The sequence below is a fragment of the Mesocricetus auratus genome, unplaced genomic scaffold, assembly GCF_017639785.1.
Source record: "Mesocricetus auratus isolate SY011 unplaced genomic scaffold, BCM_Maur_2.0 Super-Scaffold_100010, whole genome shotgun sequence".
In the NCBI taxonomy this organism is placed as follows: Eukaryota; Metazoa; Chordata; class Mammalia; order Rodentia; family Cricetidae; genus Mesocricetus; species Mesocricetus auratus.
Genome location: NW_024429194.1, coordinates 45343775 through 45360113, shown reverse-complemented (window position 1 = coordinate 45360113; position 16339 = coordinate 45343775). Strand labels below are relative to the sequence as shown.

Here is a 16339-nt window from a genome sequence, read left to right as displayed (position 1 = left end):
TCCTAGGAGTCAACCTTTCCTGAGCTCTGGTTGCATTTGTTATCAGGAATGTTGGTTATTAGTGGTATGTGTTTGCTTTGCTTCCTGAACCCTTCAGGATTTTCTTTAATGCATTCGGTGTTTCCAAACCCTTCGTCTTGTGTAGCCCCCTCAAAATGGGGAAAGCAAATTAGCTCAAGGGTTCCCAGCAGCTGAATTTAGCCTAAGCATTGCCTGAGCCTGCCCGGCAGCTGTCTGATCCACTTAGGCAGCCATCCTAAGGTGGTCAAAGACCTCCCTGGTTTTTAAGCCTAAAAATAAACAACAACATATTTGGGATCTGAAGATTCCCTGCTCTGAAATGAAAGGTTGCTGTGAAGTTCTCCCTTCCTTCTACCCCCTCAACAATCACACCCCAGAAGTGAAAGACACCTCAGGAAAAAGTAGGTGCTTAAGGATGGGGGGCGGGAAATGTAGCCTTAAGGGTGGAAGTAAACATATCAATGAGATTAAAAACCTTTGTTGTTTTAACACAACTTGTCAACCTCTTAGAAACCTAAACTTACCTGACAGGGCTGTCTAAACAATATCTCCAGAATTAACCTTTTAATTTCAAGAGTCCAACTGCCCTACTATTTTAAGATTAATAAGAGAGATTTGTGTGTGCTTGAGCACATGTGTGTGTGTGTTTGAGCACGTGTGTGTGTGTGTGTGTGTGTGTGTGTGTGTGTATGTGTCCCAGGGATCCTCCCATCTCTACTTCCTCAATGTTGAGATTACAGGCATGCTACCTGACTGTCTGTGTAGCTGTTGGATCCAAATTCAGGTCCTCCTGCTTGAATGGCAAGCACTTCCGAGTCAGCTTTCCAATCCAAGGAAGATTTTAACATTGTTTTCCTTTAGCTATTAAAGTAGTCAGCTTTTACTGGTGTATACATCCTATAAAAACAACCCCTACCTATTTTTGCATGTAATGAACTGGATGTATAGACCCTAACTACAATCTTCATGCTCTGAAAAACATTCTGGGATTAGTAGTATTTTACCTCTCTCCCTACCTGTCATAGGAATTAGTAATATACCTTAGACTGTTTTTCATTGCTACAACAAAATACCCAAGGCTAGGTAATTCATAAAGAAATAAAGTGTATTTGCTTAGATTATAGTTTTAGAGGACCAAAGGCATGTCAATGGCATGTACTTGGTCTTGTACTGAGTCAAATCATGGCAGAACAGGAGAAATGAGACGTGTGGGATTGTGAGGAGAAAGAGAGAGCAGAAATGGACCCTCCTCTGTGACAATGTATTATTGCAATGATTTGTTCAATCCCATGGGACCCATCTTATTCTCAAGAGACCTAATCTAGTCACAAGAGAAGTAACCTAGACTCTTAGACACTAGTCTGTTCTGTCCTTGAGATGGTATCCCAATGACCTAATTATCCTGCACGAGGCATATTGCCTCTGAAAGGGCTCATTAAGGCTCAATACTAACATAGTGGGAACTGAGTTCCAGTATCTGAATCTTTGTGGGATAAACCATGTCCAGTCCAGTCCAGAACACCATCACAGTGGTATCCATGGGAAGTAAAAAAAAATCCAATATTTTCTTTTTAATCAAGATTGTCTTGTAACAAACAAAAGAATGAATCCAATCATTATTCTTTCCATATATTAACATAAAAGTAGGTAGTGCCTCATAGGTAGCCAAAACAATAGGGATGGGAGACTAATTGGTCAATTTTCACTGAATTTTTATCAGATTCATTAACTTTCTAGTACAATGGGAACTATGTGAGCTAAATGAGCTAAGACCTTTGTGACATAAATTTTCAAGAGAAGCAATAGCTGAAGAGCACAAAACCCTTTGAGATTATAATACATGGGAGTTTTCATCAGCATATGCATATGCTAATTTAGAGCCCATTTTTGAATAAATCAGACAACAGAAACCTTTTATGGGTGGATTTCAGAATAGACTATGGAAATAGTAGTCAAAGGCCTGTGAACTTCTCTGCCCCCATCCTTAGCTTGAGCTTTTTCAAACTGTATAATTTATAAAATGATGAGGAAATATCATGTATAGTTTGTAAAACAGCTAGTTATGGGGTAGAGGAGCCATTATCCAAATTCAGAAAACATAATGACTGTGAAGTTTGTGTTTCTTAACATCTAAGATTGATCCATGAGTTTCTAATTTTAATATAATGGATACCCAGCATCTGTAATCTTTCCTAAGGCATCATGAGTGCCCATAGATATGTCCTGATTGCAGCAGGAGAAATGAATACTTTCCAGCTCTCTACAGATTCATAATTCCATCTGATCGGGGACGAGAGTCTCTTAACATTGTTCTTGCCTAACTTTCCCAGCCCTCCATAAGGCATTACTTAGTAGTGCCACCATGAATTGTGTGCTCAGTGAAGTCTGAAGACAGTAACTGCATAAACCATCCAATGAGATCAAGGAGAAAAAGTACAGGCAGAACATGGCAGAATTAAAACATAAATTAAATAGCAGGACTACAGCCACACCCACTGTGAGCATATTACAATCCTCAGGGTGCACAGAATCTAAGAAGAGTCTGAAAATCTCTGTTATCTAGAAGACAAGAGCAAAGAGCTAGAAACAGAGATAACTATCCAAAAAAAGATATTGAAATCTTCACCCTACAGGAAGCAAGGTACTTGGGGTTGTTGAGTTAGTTGATTGAGAAAGGGTAGCTATATACCTCACAATTGATATTGTTTGGTATGTTCACTCCCTTCGAAAAGTAGAAGGGGTGTACAATATGTGACCCATGAACCATATACAGACCAGAATAGTTACTGATAGCATCATGTTACAGTGTTAAAAGTTGGACCCTCCTGGGTGTGATATGTAGTGAGCACTCATTCATGGATGGGTGAGCGGCTGTGTGGTTTTAGTATTACCACATTCCACTTTTGCCACGTGCATTTTTTGGTGTTTCCCTATCCGGGCCAAATAGCAGCATTAGTTAGGTCTAGTCGTGGTATTTTCTATGAGGTTTTCCTCTCTCTCTCTCTTTGATTATTTAAACTTCACCAAAAATTTATATTTTATGAACTAAAACTCCATCTCTCTCATAGGTATTATGTCATATTAACTGATAAATTGTCTATGAACAACTCTGCTTACCCATTCTTAACTCTGATCAGATCAATGTCTTCTCCAACAGCTGCCTTTTGAGGCCCCTTCGTCCCTTCTAAGCCTAGTCTTTCTAGGGCAGCTGTATATTTCTGTTGTCTCCCATTATCTATAACTTTAATTCTCCTATACCAATGCCTACAACAGCATTGTGCACAATAGAAAAAAAATGTGGGCATGCCCAAACAGCCATTGACAGTTGAGTGGGTGAATCAAATACGGCATGTGAATATTCCTTGTCCTTCATTTATTTTTAAGTACTTTCATTACATTTATTTATTTGTTTATATGTGTAAGTGCGTGGCACCCACATATGTGTAAATCAGAGGACAAATTATGGGAGTCAGGATTCTTCTTCCATCATGTGAGTCCCAGAGATTGATCTTAGGTTGTCTCACTTCCTGGCAACTGAGCCATCTCGCCAACCCTATTTGCATTTAACAGTGGGGATACTTTTGCATTCTTGCTCATATACAGATGAGCCTTGAAAGATATGCAAACTGAAATAAGACAGACAAAGGGATAATTACAATATGATCTTGCTTCTGTGTGGTACCTAAAATTGAGTCGCGTTCATAGCAACATAATGTAAGAGGGTCACCACCAACTGGAAGAGAGAATGGAGCAGTGCCATTCTTGAGTGGAGAGTTTCACTTTCAATAGTGAAAATTTGTAGGAAGGATGGTGGGAATAGTGGTACAATCAAATGATTGTACTTGGAGTTATGATGTCACATTTTGTAGCCAGTAAAACAGAAAGTAAGGAAGGAAAAGCAAAGACAAACCTATTGTCTCTCTCTCCATCTCCAACTTGTCCTTCCTCTTACTTTGTTTGTTTTTTGCATTTTGTTTTGCATTTTTCCCTATAGGCTAACAAGTTTCCCCAGTATAAAGGCAATTGAAAACTCCTTCCTCAACATCGTCCTCCACCCCAGGCTCCCACCCTGCCATCTCAGCTTCTTGAGATCTCTGGATAAGCTCTCAATGCTATAACCTGCTGCCTTACTCTGGTGATCTCGCCCACCTGGCTTGTGCTTGCAACTTTCAACTGTCCATTGCCCAGGCTGGGAACACTTGTTAGTCTCTACCTAATTGAACAGCTAAATAGCATTCCCATCTGTTGACTATGCTCTCCCCGTTGCAGTCATATCAGATATTTTGGCAAACACCCTTTCCTGATATTTGTCCTTTATCTGTTCTTTTCTAATCTTTTCCTCTGCCTCCCTCTTCTGCAAAACCTTTCGATGTAACAGTTCCTCACACTTGGTACTGCGCTGTTTGCTTAGGCTTCTTGAAAGTGTTCCAAAATCATGTTTACAATTAGCAATATGGCTCAACAAGTGAAGTGTTTGTCACTAAGCCTGATGACCTGAGTGCAATCCCAAGATTCTATATGATGGATGAGAGAATCAGCTCCCACACATTGTCTTCTCACTTCTGCATGCACACACTACACATAAATATAGATCCACACACATGTATGCATGCACATATATACACATAAAAAATTAAAAACAACTATAAAGAAAATAAAATCATATTTAGACTTGAACTGTTGCTTCCTTTCCATTGACTCACAAGTTCTGAATCCCAGTCTTCTCTCAGTGGCCACATCTCTAGCCAAGCTACGGGCTTCCCATAACTCTCCATCATCATCCTAAATCAGCCTAATTCATTTGCCTGTTTTGCTGTTTTCTTACTGCTTTCTGCTTCACCAACCGCAGTAGTCTTTTGAAAAATACCCCTTAAACTCTAACACTTCTGCTCAAAAAGAGGTGGTTACTCGCCGGGCGTTGGTAGTGCACACCTTTAATCCCAGCACTCGGGAGGCAGAGGCAGGCAGATCTCTGAGTTCAAGGCCAGCCCGCTCTACAGAGTGAGTTCCAGGAAAGCCTCCAAAACAATACAGAGAAACCCTGTCTCAAAAAACAAACAAAAAAAGAGGTGGTTACTCCTGTTTCCCCTCCAACACTTCTTTCAATCCACCATATTTCTCACTAGTGTCTGTGCCCCTTGTTGCAGTGAATGCCCTCCCCTGGATCCAATACTCCACTCCAGGTTCCTCTCAGATCTTCAATCCTTGCTTTACTACCCAAGTCTCACGAAAGTAGGTTTCAGCTTCAGCCACCTATTTTACTGACTGGAAAGCAACATGCTGGCAGATATGATGCTAGATTTGCTGAGAGTTCTTACATCTTGACTTGCAGACAACAGGAAGTAATCTAAGACATGGTGCATGACTTGAACATATATGAGACCTCAAAACCCGCCTCCACTGTGACACACTTCCTCCAACAAGATCACACCTACTCCAACAAGGCCACACCTCCTAATAGTGCCACTTCCTTTGGGGGTCATTTTCTTTGTCCATTCTCATATAAACAGCATTTCTGCACCTAGACATTGTCTAGTTGATCGAGTGCCTATCATCATCTCTTCTAACGTCTTTCTGAACACCTTTCACAACTTGCAGTTATCCAGTTATGCTAGCTGATGGCTGTCTTCTCTCTGAGAATGTAAGCTCCGGGTGGTTAGTTGATAGTTCTGTTTCTCACCCTGATATGAACCTGTATCAAATGTTTACAATGTCTGACACACAGTAGGTCCCTAGTAAATACTTCTTAAAGGGATACATGAAATAAAGGAAGTAGAAAAGGTAGAAGGAAGAAAAAGAGAAAGGAGGAGGGGGAAGGAGAAAGGAAGAAAGGGAGGGACAGAAGTTTCTCACAAAGCTGTTCAATGTAACCTCTATAGAAATGGAAAAGGTCAGGTGTTTGAAGCAAACTTATTCATGAAAATGTAAATTTGCACAAAGAATATGTTGAAAGGTGATTTTTCCCCTTTACAAAAAGATCCATCATGGGAGTCTTTAAACAGACTACCTAGGCACATGTAAAATAAAATGTTATTGATTGAAACCATATGTGTGCTCAGAATTTCTCAGCAAAGTATCTTTTACATAAAGCGAGGCTAAGCTATAAGCAATTTCCTTAAGGCACCAAGCCCAGATTCACCAACTCTCACATTTCTAAGGCAACAAATAGAGGAACCAGGAATGCTAGGACTGTCTTGATCCTTTAGCATACAAAGCAGTGATCATGGCTAGCTATGGGCCTCAGGATTTTTCTCACAAAAATAGTTAATGGGAAGATGAGTATCCCAAACTCTCCTTTCTGTGTCTTGGGTAAGCAGGGATGCTGTGAAATAACCTCCCAGAGGGATGTTATGGAAGGGAAGTAGCAAATTGATGCTTTCCTCCTCGCCGCTCAAAACCTGCTGTTCCCTCTGTCACTGAAGACAAAGTCATCTGACTGCAAAGCTGGAAAAAAATATCAGTGTGATCACAGATAAAATACAGCTCACTTATATGGGGTTGGCTTTTCTTTGCTTTAACAAGGTGGAGCCCTTTTTATGATCATTCTATCCCAATTTTGTTCCCAAACCACCCCAGACTCTATGAAACAATGTGATCTGTTATCTTCACTCTAGTACAAGAATTTTTGTAGCTATTTCTGCCTTTCTTATTGGATGTCAAATGAAATATTTGTAATAGTTGTGGAACTGGCTGGTTTGATAGCAGTTTTTGATAAAAAGAAAACACTTTGCAGAAGTTAAAACTAACAGTCAAATATATTTGTTGTGGTGGGAGCCATGCAAGCTACTTTTGAACTGTTGCTTTAGTGAAATAGTTTAGATACCAAAGGAAAACTATGCCTGGAGTGTGGTGAGAACCATGAAGGTAAACATGGACTAGGTTACTTTTACCCTTCAAACACAAGGCTGCTTTTATCTCAGAAAAATCTAAAATCTCCAAATTTTTAATAAAATGCAGGGCATGGGTAGAAGGGAGCAAGCTTATAGTTTTGGCACAACTCTGCTCACATCAAATTTCCAAGGCACCATATCTATCCTGCCTCTCTATTGTTTTGAATTTTCTACCCAAATATTATTATATTCAATGGCACCTTGGGAAAAGAATTCTTTATCTAAGTGATATACGAAGGTGCTAACTTCTGTGAATATATTTAGAATATGAATGATCCCTTCTGAGTACAGCCTAGAAAGCTATGAAATCTATTCTTGGAAATCCTATTTTGATATCTCCTGCTCTGTAGGTTATAGTGAGGTCTTGAATATATCAGCAAATCTGAATTATATTTGAAAGTTGATGTTTTTATGTTTTTGGCCTTTTTTCCTTGGTTTCCTAGCTGCTTCTAGATGTGATAGCAGGTCATATCTTCAGCGAAGAACAGGAATTGATTCCGAAGTGGAGGCAGAGAGGAAAGGAGGAGGAGGGATGTATGGAGAGTAGGTCAGTGGAGTGCTGAGCCGCAAATGATTCAAGGAACATTGTGAAAGAGGGGGCTGAAGACTGTAAGAACCACAGGTTGGGGAGGGCTGGAGTGAGACAGCATCTTCTGGTTATGACAGGACCACTGAGCTCATGAACTCACAGCAGTTGTGGCTGTCTAAATAAGATTAAGACAATTGCTATTCTAGTATGAAGGGAAAAGGAGCCCTGCTCCTAACTGAGGACCTGAACCTATGGACAGTTGATGGCTTCTAGGGGAGAGAAAGTTTTCTTTAAGATTGTGGCTCCTGGCTTGTTGACCAGGATGGCCATACACCTAAGAGTGTTTGAACAACACAAATTAGTATCAATGAGTTATAAAAAATAAATAAATCATGAAGCTAAGCAATAGGTAGGTAGGGGAGCTTGAAGGTGTTAGAGGGATGAGTTGGAAGTGAATATGATCAAAGTATTTTTTATAAAATTTAAAGTATTATATGTGTGTATATGTACGTGTGTGTGTGTGTATGTATGTATGTATGTATGTATGTATGTATGTATGTACATACATAAGACCTAAGGCTAATAGTTGACCAATGTCCCAGGAAAGACTGAACATAGCAAAAAATTATAATAGTAGATACAGGCGAATGAGGGGAGTTTGTGAGAAAAGCCTTGTTAGCTGAAATTATAAGTTGAAAAGTAGGAAGGAGAGTTAAGACTAGGAGGTATTTCTGCAGTCTGCTCCATGATAATAGCAAGCTTATCTGAGGCAGGAGCCTCCTGGGTAAGATGCTTAGAGTTATCATTTGTTAGCAACCTCTTCCTTGACTGAAACACAACCCAAAGAGGAATTCCAAAGCAAACATAAACAAGAGTTTATTTTGTGACTTAAAAAAATTGTGATTCTAGTTGGGGAGAATATAAGACCATCTTCAATTTTTATGTCATTATCTTTACATAAAGTGATTTTGATTTCTGTTACCATGGAAAGGGAGGAGAGTTAGCTTAAGCACAGCTAATTTTTAAGAACTCCCAGCTTGAAGATAGATAGATGGATGGATGGATGGATGGATGGATGGATGGATGGATGGGTGAATAGATGAATGGATGGACAGATGGAAAAACAGACAGATAATATATTATAGCTAACAAATAGTTAAAATTTACTATTTGCCAGGCATTGGTGGCTCATGCCTTTAATCCCAGCACTCAGAAGGCAGAGACAGGCAAATCTCTGTGAGTTTGATGCCAGCCTGATCTACAGAGAAAGTTCCAGTACAGGCTTCAAAGCTACAGAGCAACCCTGTCTCAAAAAAAAAAAAAAAGACAAAGAAAAAATGCTATTTAATAAAAAAAGAATAGATATTTAAAGGTAAAAAGATTTCAGAATAATCTGCCTACACTGAAGAATATGCACCCGTGGGAGACTTTCCTTTGATCATTTCATTTATGTTAACTGTCACACTAAAGACAGATCCTAGTTATCGTTCAGCCACAGCCTTCTTCCATTTCCTATGTCCAGGTTTCATTTTCTTACACATGCTGAGGAAATCTGTCCTTGTAATGTACCACAGTTGCTGCTATGTGCATATAGCTGCAAATGTGACAGATATGCTAATCACATTAACCTAGCACAACTTGAGGACTTGGGGCTGTGGACGGTTTGTGGATGAAAGTTTCTGTTCAACCCAGTTCCACCGCCCTTCAGTTCCAAATAAATACACAGAGGCTCATATTAATTATAAACTTTTTGGCCCGTGGCTGAGGCTTCTTATTTGGCTAGCTCTTTCTTAATTATTAACCCATTTCTACTAATTTTTGTAACTCCACATGGTCTTGGCTTACCAGTGATGCCCAGACCTCTGGCTTCCTCAGAAGCTACATGGCATCTCCCTTCCAAATTACTCTCTGCATTTCTCTTCCCTGCTTTCTCCTAGTCCAGGAGTTCTGCCTATATTTCCTGCCTGGCTACATCCTGCCTGTCCATTGGCCGAAACAGCTTTACTCATCAACCAATAAGAGAAGCATATATTCACATAAGGGGGCTATATCATAGAGTGACTTTGACCTGGGAGAAAAACAATAGCATACATTGTGGACTAGTTCTAATCCCAGGCCTTGACAGAACTAGTGGGAAGTTTGTATCAGTGATCAGAACACTCCCCCATTTCCTCCAGAGCTTTTGAGTCTTCCCTGATAAAAGGAGAGTATTTAACTGAGTATTCAGTAAGATCCCTTGTTGCCTGTAATTACATAATCTCATGTATCTTACCTTAAAATGGCAATAAACTGAAGTTTTGTAGGGTCTCATTAGAAAATTGTTCAGTGTTTAGTTACAAATGAATGGTAATCATTCTGTGTTTTAATCTTCATTGAATTAATAGTTAGAATTATTCACCTTTAATGACATAGCGCTGTGCCTGGTACACAATATGTGAATGAAAAGAAGGAAAGAGGGGACAGAAAAAGAGAAAAATGGAGCAACTGTGTTATTTTCCTGCTTTTGTAATCTTATTTTACTTCTTTGGTTTCATGCTACTGTTCTTGTGCTATTTAGAATAAAGAGTCATAGTTGAATGTGCTCAGGTAACACATATCTAACATTTGCCAAAGACAAAGCGTGCATAATGAACTTTGTTCTTCCCCTCCAGATTTGGAAAGAAGAAAGATGACAAGGGTGGGAAGATGGAGCAGAAAAGTACCCAGAGGCCCGGGAACCTGGGAGAAGAAGAGCTGGAGAAAATGAAAGGGGAAAGAGAAAGGTGAGCAGATATCAAAACCCTCCCTTGGTGAACCACAGAACCTGTGCTTAAGTCAGTCTCCCAAAAGAAGTGGTTTTACTTTAAGAAGCATGGTGTGTGGCTGCACCTTCCTGAAAAAGTGACCCCCCCACCTTCCCAGCAAATGTTTATCGTATTTATTAGAAGAAATCACAGTTGTGTTTTCCTTTTATCGGTAACCTATAGTCCATACTATGCTATACCCAGTTCTGACTCTGTCAGTGCATATTCCCCATGGCTTAAAGAATGCTTTTTTTCCTGCTAATCCAAAGGTCATTTTGATACTGATGTTTAGAACTCTCAAGTTCTCCTAGTCTGTTCCTCATTTTTGACAGCCTGCTGTATGCCTTTCTTAATTATATTCTGCTAACTCCATTTGGGTCATGTAATTTGAGAAGTACATGTCCTCCTGTCCTCCATTTTTCAAAAGCTACTGTCTTTTATTAGGCTATCAGCAATCTGAAAAGTATGCTGTCCATCTGTTAAAGAGCTGGTTTCATATTCAGCGGTAATGGCAGTTTGTGAGGGCCGAATTCTCATATTTGAGGAACATCGTGTTCCATTTGGACAAGAGGTCCTTCACACATCTTTAATGTTAACTCTGGCACTTCTCCCAAGTGGATGCGTAAATATCTGACTTTAAAACATGCAATTGAATATTCATATAGCTCCTGCAAATTCTTTGCCTTCCTAACAAAAGAAAGCTCAGAGAAAGACTGAGATGAGGCAGAGCTGGATCTAATCATATGTATTTGTCTGTGATTTCTCAGGGGAAGTCCAGTGTATCCAGTTTTCCACTTGCTCATTAGCTAAGTCTATCCTTATGATTTGTAAGAGTCCATTCTTATATTTTATCACTGCAGCGCAATACTAAGTGAACCACATCTATTCACTATTTTCTAGCACACAGTAGCCTGAAGTGTCTCCTGTTAACCTTTAGTCCCACAGTGCACTCAGTTCCCATTGAGAAGACTGACTTTGCCAATAAGGGGGTGGGGGAGAAGCTATTTAGTTCTTTCTCATTTTTGAGAAGTTGATAAGCTCTGGTTCCAGGGTCACCAGAGCAGTTAAAAGGAAATCAAGTACTCTACATTGTTGTTGACTATGCACCTGAAAGAGTTACCCTAAAGACAAGAAAGGCACTCCCAAACATAGTCCAGGATTCAGTAATCCTGGAACATAAATGTAATTCAGGGACAGACATTCATGCATGCTCTAGCAGAGACATCTGCACTGAGAGGCTACATCATAGATCTTTGCTGCTCCCCTGACTTCATTTATTGAGGCTGTGTCCTGTGCCTCATCTTTGGGAATCTGAGCTGTTTGCTAGAATGCAGACTGGACATTTTTTGCAGTTCAGTGCTTGCTTGAGATGGGGGTAAAATCTCCCAGTAGTGGGTAGACTGTGCTCCAGCTAGAAAAGTGATAACTTATAAAATAAGGTGAGCTGTCTTTAAGCAAGAGTTCATTTCCTCTCCAGTTTTGCCTTTAGGAAGCAGGTGCCTGAGGTAGTTTTGTTCTTAAAAAGCAAAGCTGTAAATTTGCCTCAGCTGACTACATAGGCTTCAGGACCAATATTTCTAAAATATGTCTAGTGAAAATATTAAAAGAACTGTACCATTAGCTTGCATTTAAGCAACCTCCCATACATGAACACACAAAACAGAGCCAACATGGGTTTCCTACAGACAACATTATCTCAATCAGGTACTGAGGAAGAAGTTGAAGGACCTGATTGTGAGGTTGGGTGCTATAGAATTAATGGCCAAGGCATTTCAACACTCAGCGATTAAGAACCATGAGGACCCAGGAGGGCGGAGGTGGAGACTGTACATGTGGAGTACTGTTCCTTGGCTGTCCATCATCCATAGGAAACCAATTTACAGCTCCCACAGATCTCAGCAAGTGTATTATTCTTCATGGAGTGTTGCCATGGAGTGAAAATGAAAATAGAAAATAATGATAAAGGCTTTTATTGTTCTTTTTAATATAATCAAAAATTGCTTCTTTAAAATGAGTCAAGTATTCTTATTGCTTACTACTTCTGTCATAGTTCTCAAGGGTGCAACAGTTTTCCATTAACCATTTTCTAACTATTTAAAGCACTTTTAAAAAGTACACACTGTATAGCACTTGCAATAACAGTTTATCGGGACCAGTTTTTAAACTTTCAAGAATTTTATGAGCTGTTTTGGCTATTCGCTCTTTGAAATGGGTACACAGATATAAAAAAATACTTTTAAAGTTTTTTTTTTGAGAAGCCAGTTTACCAACACACCAATGAAAATCTAAATCAACTTCCTTTGTTGCAACAACCAAGAAGAAATTACCAAAAATGGAGGTAGAAAAAAAAGAATTCAAACCCAATCATCAAACATTGTCTGTGAATGACTTGTGTCCGACTGAATCACTAGAGGAGCTTGCTAAAAGCGAAGATCCCTGAACTCCACCCAACACTGAAGAATCCAAATCTTGGGGGTTGCAGTCCAGGAATCATTGTTTATTTAATAGATACATCTGAAGTGACTCTTTAGCTTTCCCAAAACCATGGAACATTGGCTTGGAGGAAAAGGATGCAGCTAGGATATCAGACTTTCTTATTTAATGAATAGTGATACATACAATTTTTCCCTAAGAAGACTGAGTGACCCAGTCTACAAATACTATCGCTTTCCATCGTGTGCCTCTCCGAAGCATCCTGCCTACCTAATGTGCTCTTCCATGAACCTGTGAAGTCTTTCTCAGTGTACCTGGACCAGTTTGAGTCATGTTCTCTAGAGCAGTGGTTCTCAACCTTCCTGGTAATCCCAACCATAGGATTATTTTTGTTGTTACTTCGTAACTGTAATTTTGCTACTGTTATGAATCATAATGTGAATCTCTGGGTTTTCTGATGGTCTTATGTGAGAGAATTATTTGACAACCCCCCTCAGGAGGTCATGATCCACATGTTGAGAAACAGTGCTCTAGAATTAATACCCCATACCACAGGGGTGGAAAAAACTCAAAAGCTCAGGAAGAACATTTTGGAAGCATAAAAATATAAATATAATTAAAATTATACATAATTATATGACGATCCCATAGCCATTTTAATAGTTTTATATTTTCTATACCTGTTTCACCTTTGGAAACTTGCTATCACTGCTGCTTAGATAACATAGTTATATTTTCACATCGTGATATTGCAAATACTTTCCCATGCCATTTATGTTTTTCAAACATGTCGTTTTGATCACTGCTGAGTATTCTGTGTGATTAGCATAGTAAGTTATTTATCTTCTACTGTCAAACAATTACTCTGCCTACATACTTTTTACTATTCTGGATAGTACTATGATGAGCATCTACAAAGTCCTTATAGATTGCCTCAAATCACATAATTCTCATGCAATTCCTCTTATTCTATCCTTGTGAACATCAGGATTATATTATTCCCCTTCCATTTATCTATCATGCTGTTTATATTATTATTCATACCTGTTTATAAATTAGATGCATATCTAATTCCTGATATAGGAGTGATTGTTGTGTGTGAACACTTTACCTACAACTCTACCATAAAAATGTTAACAAAAAACATAAAATAATTAGTTTATAGAAACATAGAGTCTTGAATGCTGATTCTCAGTGGGAAGAGGCCACTTTGCACACCCAAGGAAGTCTGGTATGTGTAGAGACATTTCTGACTCTCTTACTGCAAAAAGATGGGGGAGAAGGAGTTTTTAACTGCCTTTTAGTGGGTAGAGATCCCTAAACACCCTATGATGCGCACGACTTCCAACCTCCGCAAGAGTGAATTATCTAATCCAAATGTCAATAGTGCAGGGTTGAGAGCCTTTATAACCTCAAGAATCCACAGAATAAGGGGAATTTCCTCGATGTCAGAAGTTGTATCATCTCATAGTATCCTATGGATAATGTAGAGAAATACTCAGTTTGCCAAATGACATGACTGTAAAAGGTTTATTAGTTGTATGAGAAATTGTGCCTGAATATTGCCAAATGAATATTCCATCTACATAAGCATGCAAGAATAGTTTTCTTGAACATTTATTTTAATGCTGGCCTGCTGAGTACTGCCATTAGTGATGGTGGCCTGCTGATCAGCTACAAATGCCAAGACATTGAAGAGGTTGACAGCATATATGATGACAGAGGCATCTGGAAGAATGGAGAGAATCAAACAGAAAGAAGTTAATAGGAATACATGTAAAATCTTACATTTGGGCCCAGAAATGAGCTGTACAAACACAGGATGTGGAAGGTTTGACTTAATACCAAATATATGAAAAACTTGCCTGATGGTTTTAGTTGAGGGTAAGTGCAGCATGAGTCAACATGGGGATGTGCCTGCCAAATACTTAATCCATCTTAGGCTGCATTACTGGAAGTTCGTGTACAAAATGGAGAAACAGTAATTCCTGTTTTATACTGCTCAGATCACACCTGGTTTAACTGAATCTGTCTCACATAGAGAGTGGGAAACTCTACACTACAATTCAGGAAAAGCACCAAAGGACCTGGAGACACATAGTCAGGACATTAGCTGGCATTGTGTGTTTCAACAACTGTCAGATACAAGAGAGAATATGTTTGTTTACAGCATTGCTTTCATCCTATTCTACTTTACCTTCTCATCAATCTATTTATTTACTTGAAAATACTAGTAGAGCATTATAAAGAAGAAACACCCCAAACATTAGAATGCATTATGAAACAGTGAGTTTGTTGACACTTGAAATGTTTAATAAGAAGCCAATGACTAGATTTAGTTCATCAGGTAAATATTAGAATTTTATTAACCTCAATCACTGATGTATTCCTTTCCTGTCTTAATTATATGCATACATACTCAAATAAATAAAATATTAGTTCTTGCAAATGAAATATACTAAACCATATACCAACTAAAATAATCACAAGCATCATTAATGCTAAAAATTTCCTTAGATGGTCTCTAGAGCCTCTTCCAGATGTTAGACTCTGAGAAAAATCTAAGTACAGAAGAATCCATTGACTTTGTAAAGCAAGCTCTCCTGAACTTGCCAAGGCGCTGATTCATGTAGTGTATATAACACACTTCTTGGGGTGTGCAAGGCCAAGTTTCTCACTCAAGGTTGTGTAGTAGGATTTTTTCTCATCCCCTATTCCATTTCCTGAGTTTATGATGTGTCTCCTCTTGACCCAAGTCAAACGGTCCATGGCAACGAAGCCCCCCATTAAATAAACTCATCATTTTTGTTCATGCTTCAGTGAAATGGGCCATAATAAAACATTAGTTCTAAAGGTCTTTATTCACTACTAGATGATGAACTCAATATTATATGCAAAGATTATTTTTCCTGGCTAAATTAAATTAGCATTTTCTACACATTCAGATTATGTAAATTAGTATCAGGAGCTGACAGCAAGATTGTTTTTACCATGTCATTAATTTTAGTTGTTTAATTCTAAGAACTAAGTTTGTAATGTTTTGCATAGTATGATTTTTAAAGTCTTAGACCTGTAATATACTTAAATATTTGTCTTCTTAATACTGTCTCAAGACAGGTGGAGAAAGTCTGAAAAAAATGACCCCCCACACCATTTATTTAGGATTATTGTATTAACTAACATATCTTCACTGACACCAAAGACTGTTTTCCCTTAAAAGTTCCATATTATTGACCCAGGAATAAAAATTCACTAAATGCAGCCTCTTACTAAAAATGGAAAATAAAAAGTTAAAATCAGAAAAGTTAGTTACATATTCCAAGTCCCTCTGTCCCTCTTATGCCATATCAAAGTTTGCTTTTCAGGGAGATCGCGCTTGTCACATTAATTAAACATCACTTATATGGATCATATTAGAATCTGAGCAGATAACTGAAGAGACTAGGGCGTGACAATGTGTCCAGCTTCAGCACAGAGAAGCCTGAAACCATATGGGTCTTGTTCTCAACAAGAGACCTGGACAGAATACCAGTGAGAGTGAAGTTAAGATTGAGGAAAATTAATCGGTCTCAGTGTCTGAATTCAAGGTTCTTGGTTTTCTTTCCCTTCAGGACACCTTCCAAGAACTGCAGAGGCTACCCCCTCACCTTATCGCCTGGGCTGTTTGTGTTCCCTTAGTTTGA

General features: G+C 38.8%; 1 protein-coding gene across 2 annotated transcripts in view; it reads left to right on the top strand.

The window, feature by feature from the left end:
• The window catches only part of Pard3b (par-3 family cell polarity regulator beta), a 953942-nt gene that overhangs the window by 747752 nt on the left and 189851 nt on the right, over positions 1-16339 (top strand). For both annotated transcript variants that reach the window (XM_013113796.3, XM_005070579.4), the window contains one exon: positions 10092-10202. In XM_013113796.3, coding sequence (XP_012969250.1) covers positions 10092-10202 — 111 coding nt within the window. The remainder of the gene's footprint in view (positions 1-10091; positions 10203-16339) is intronic.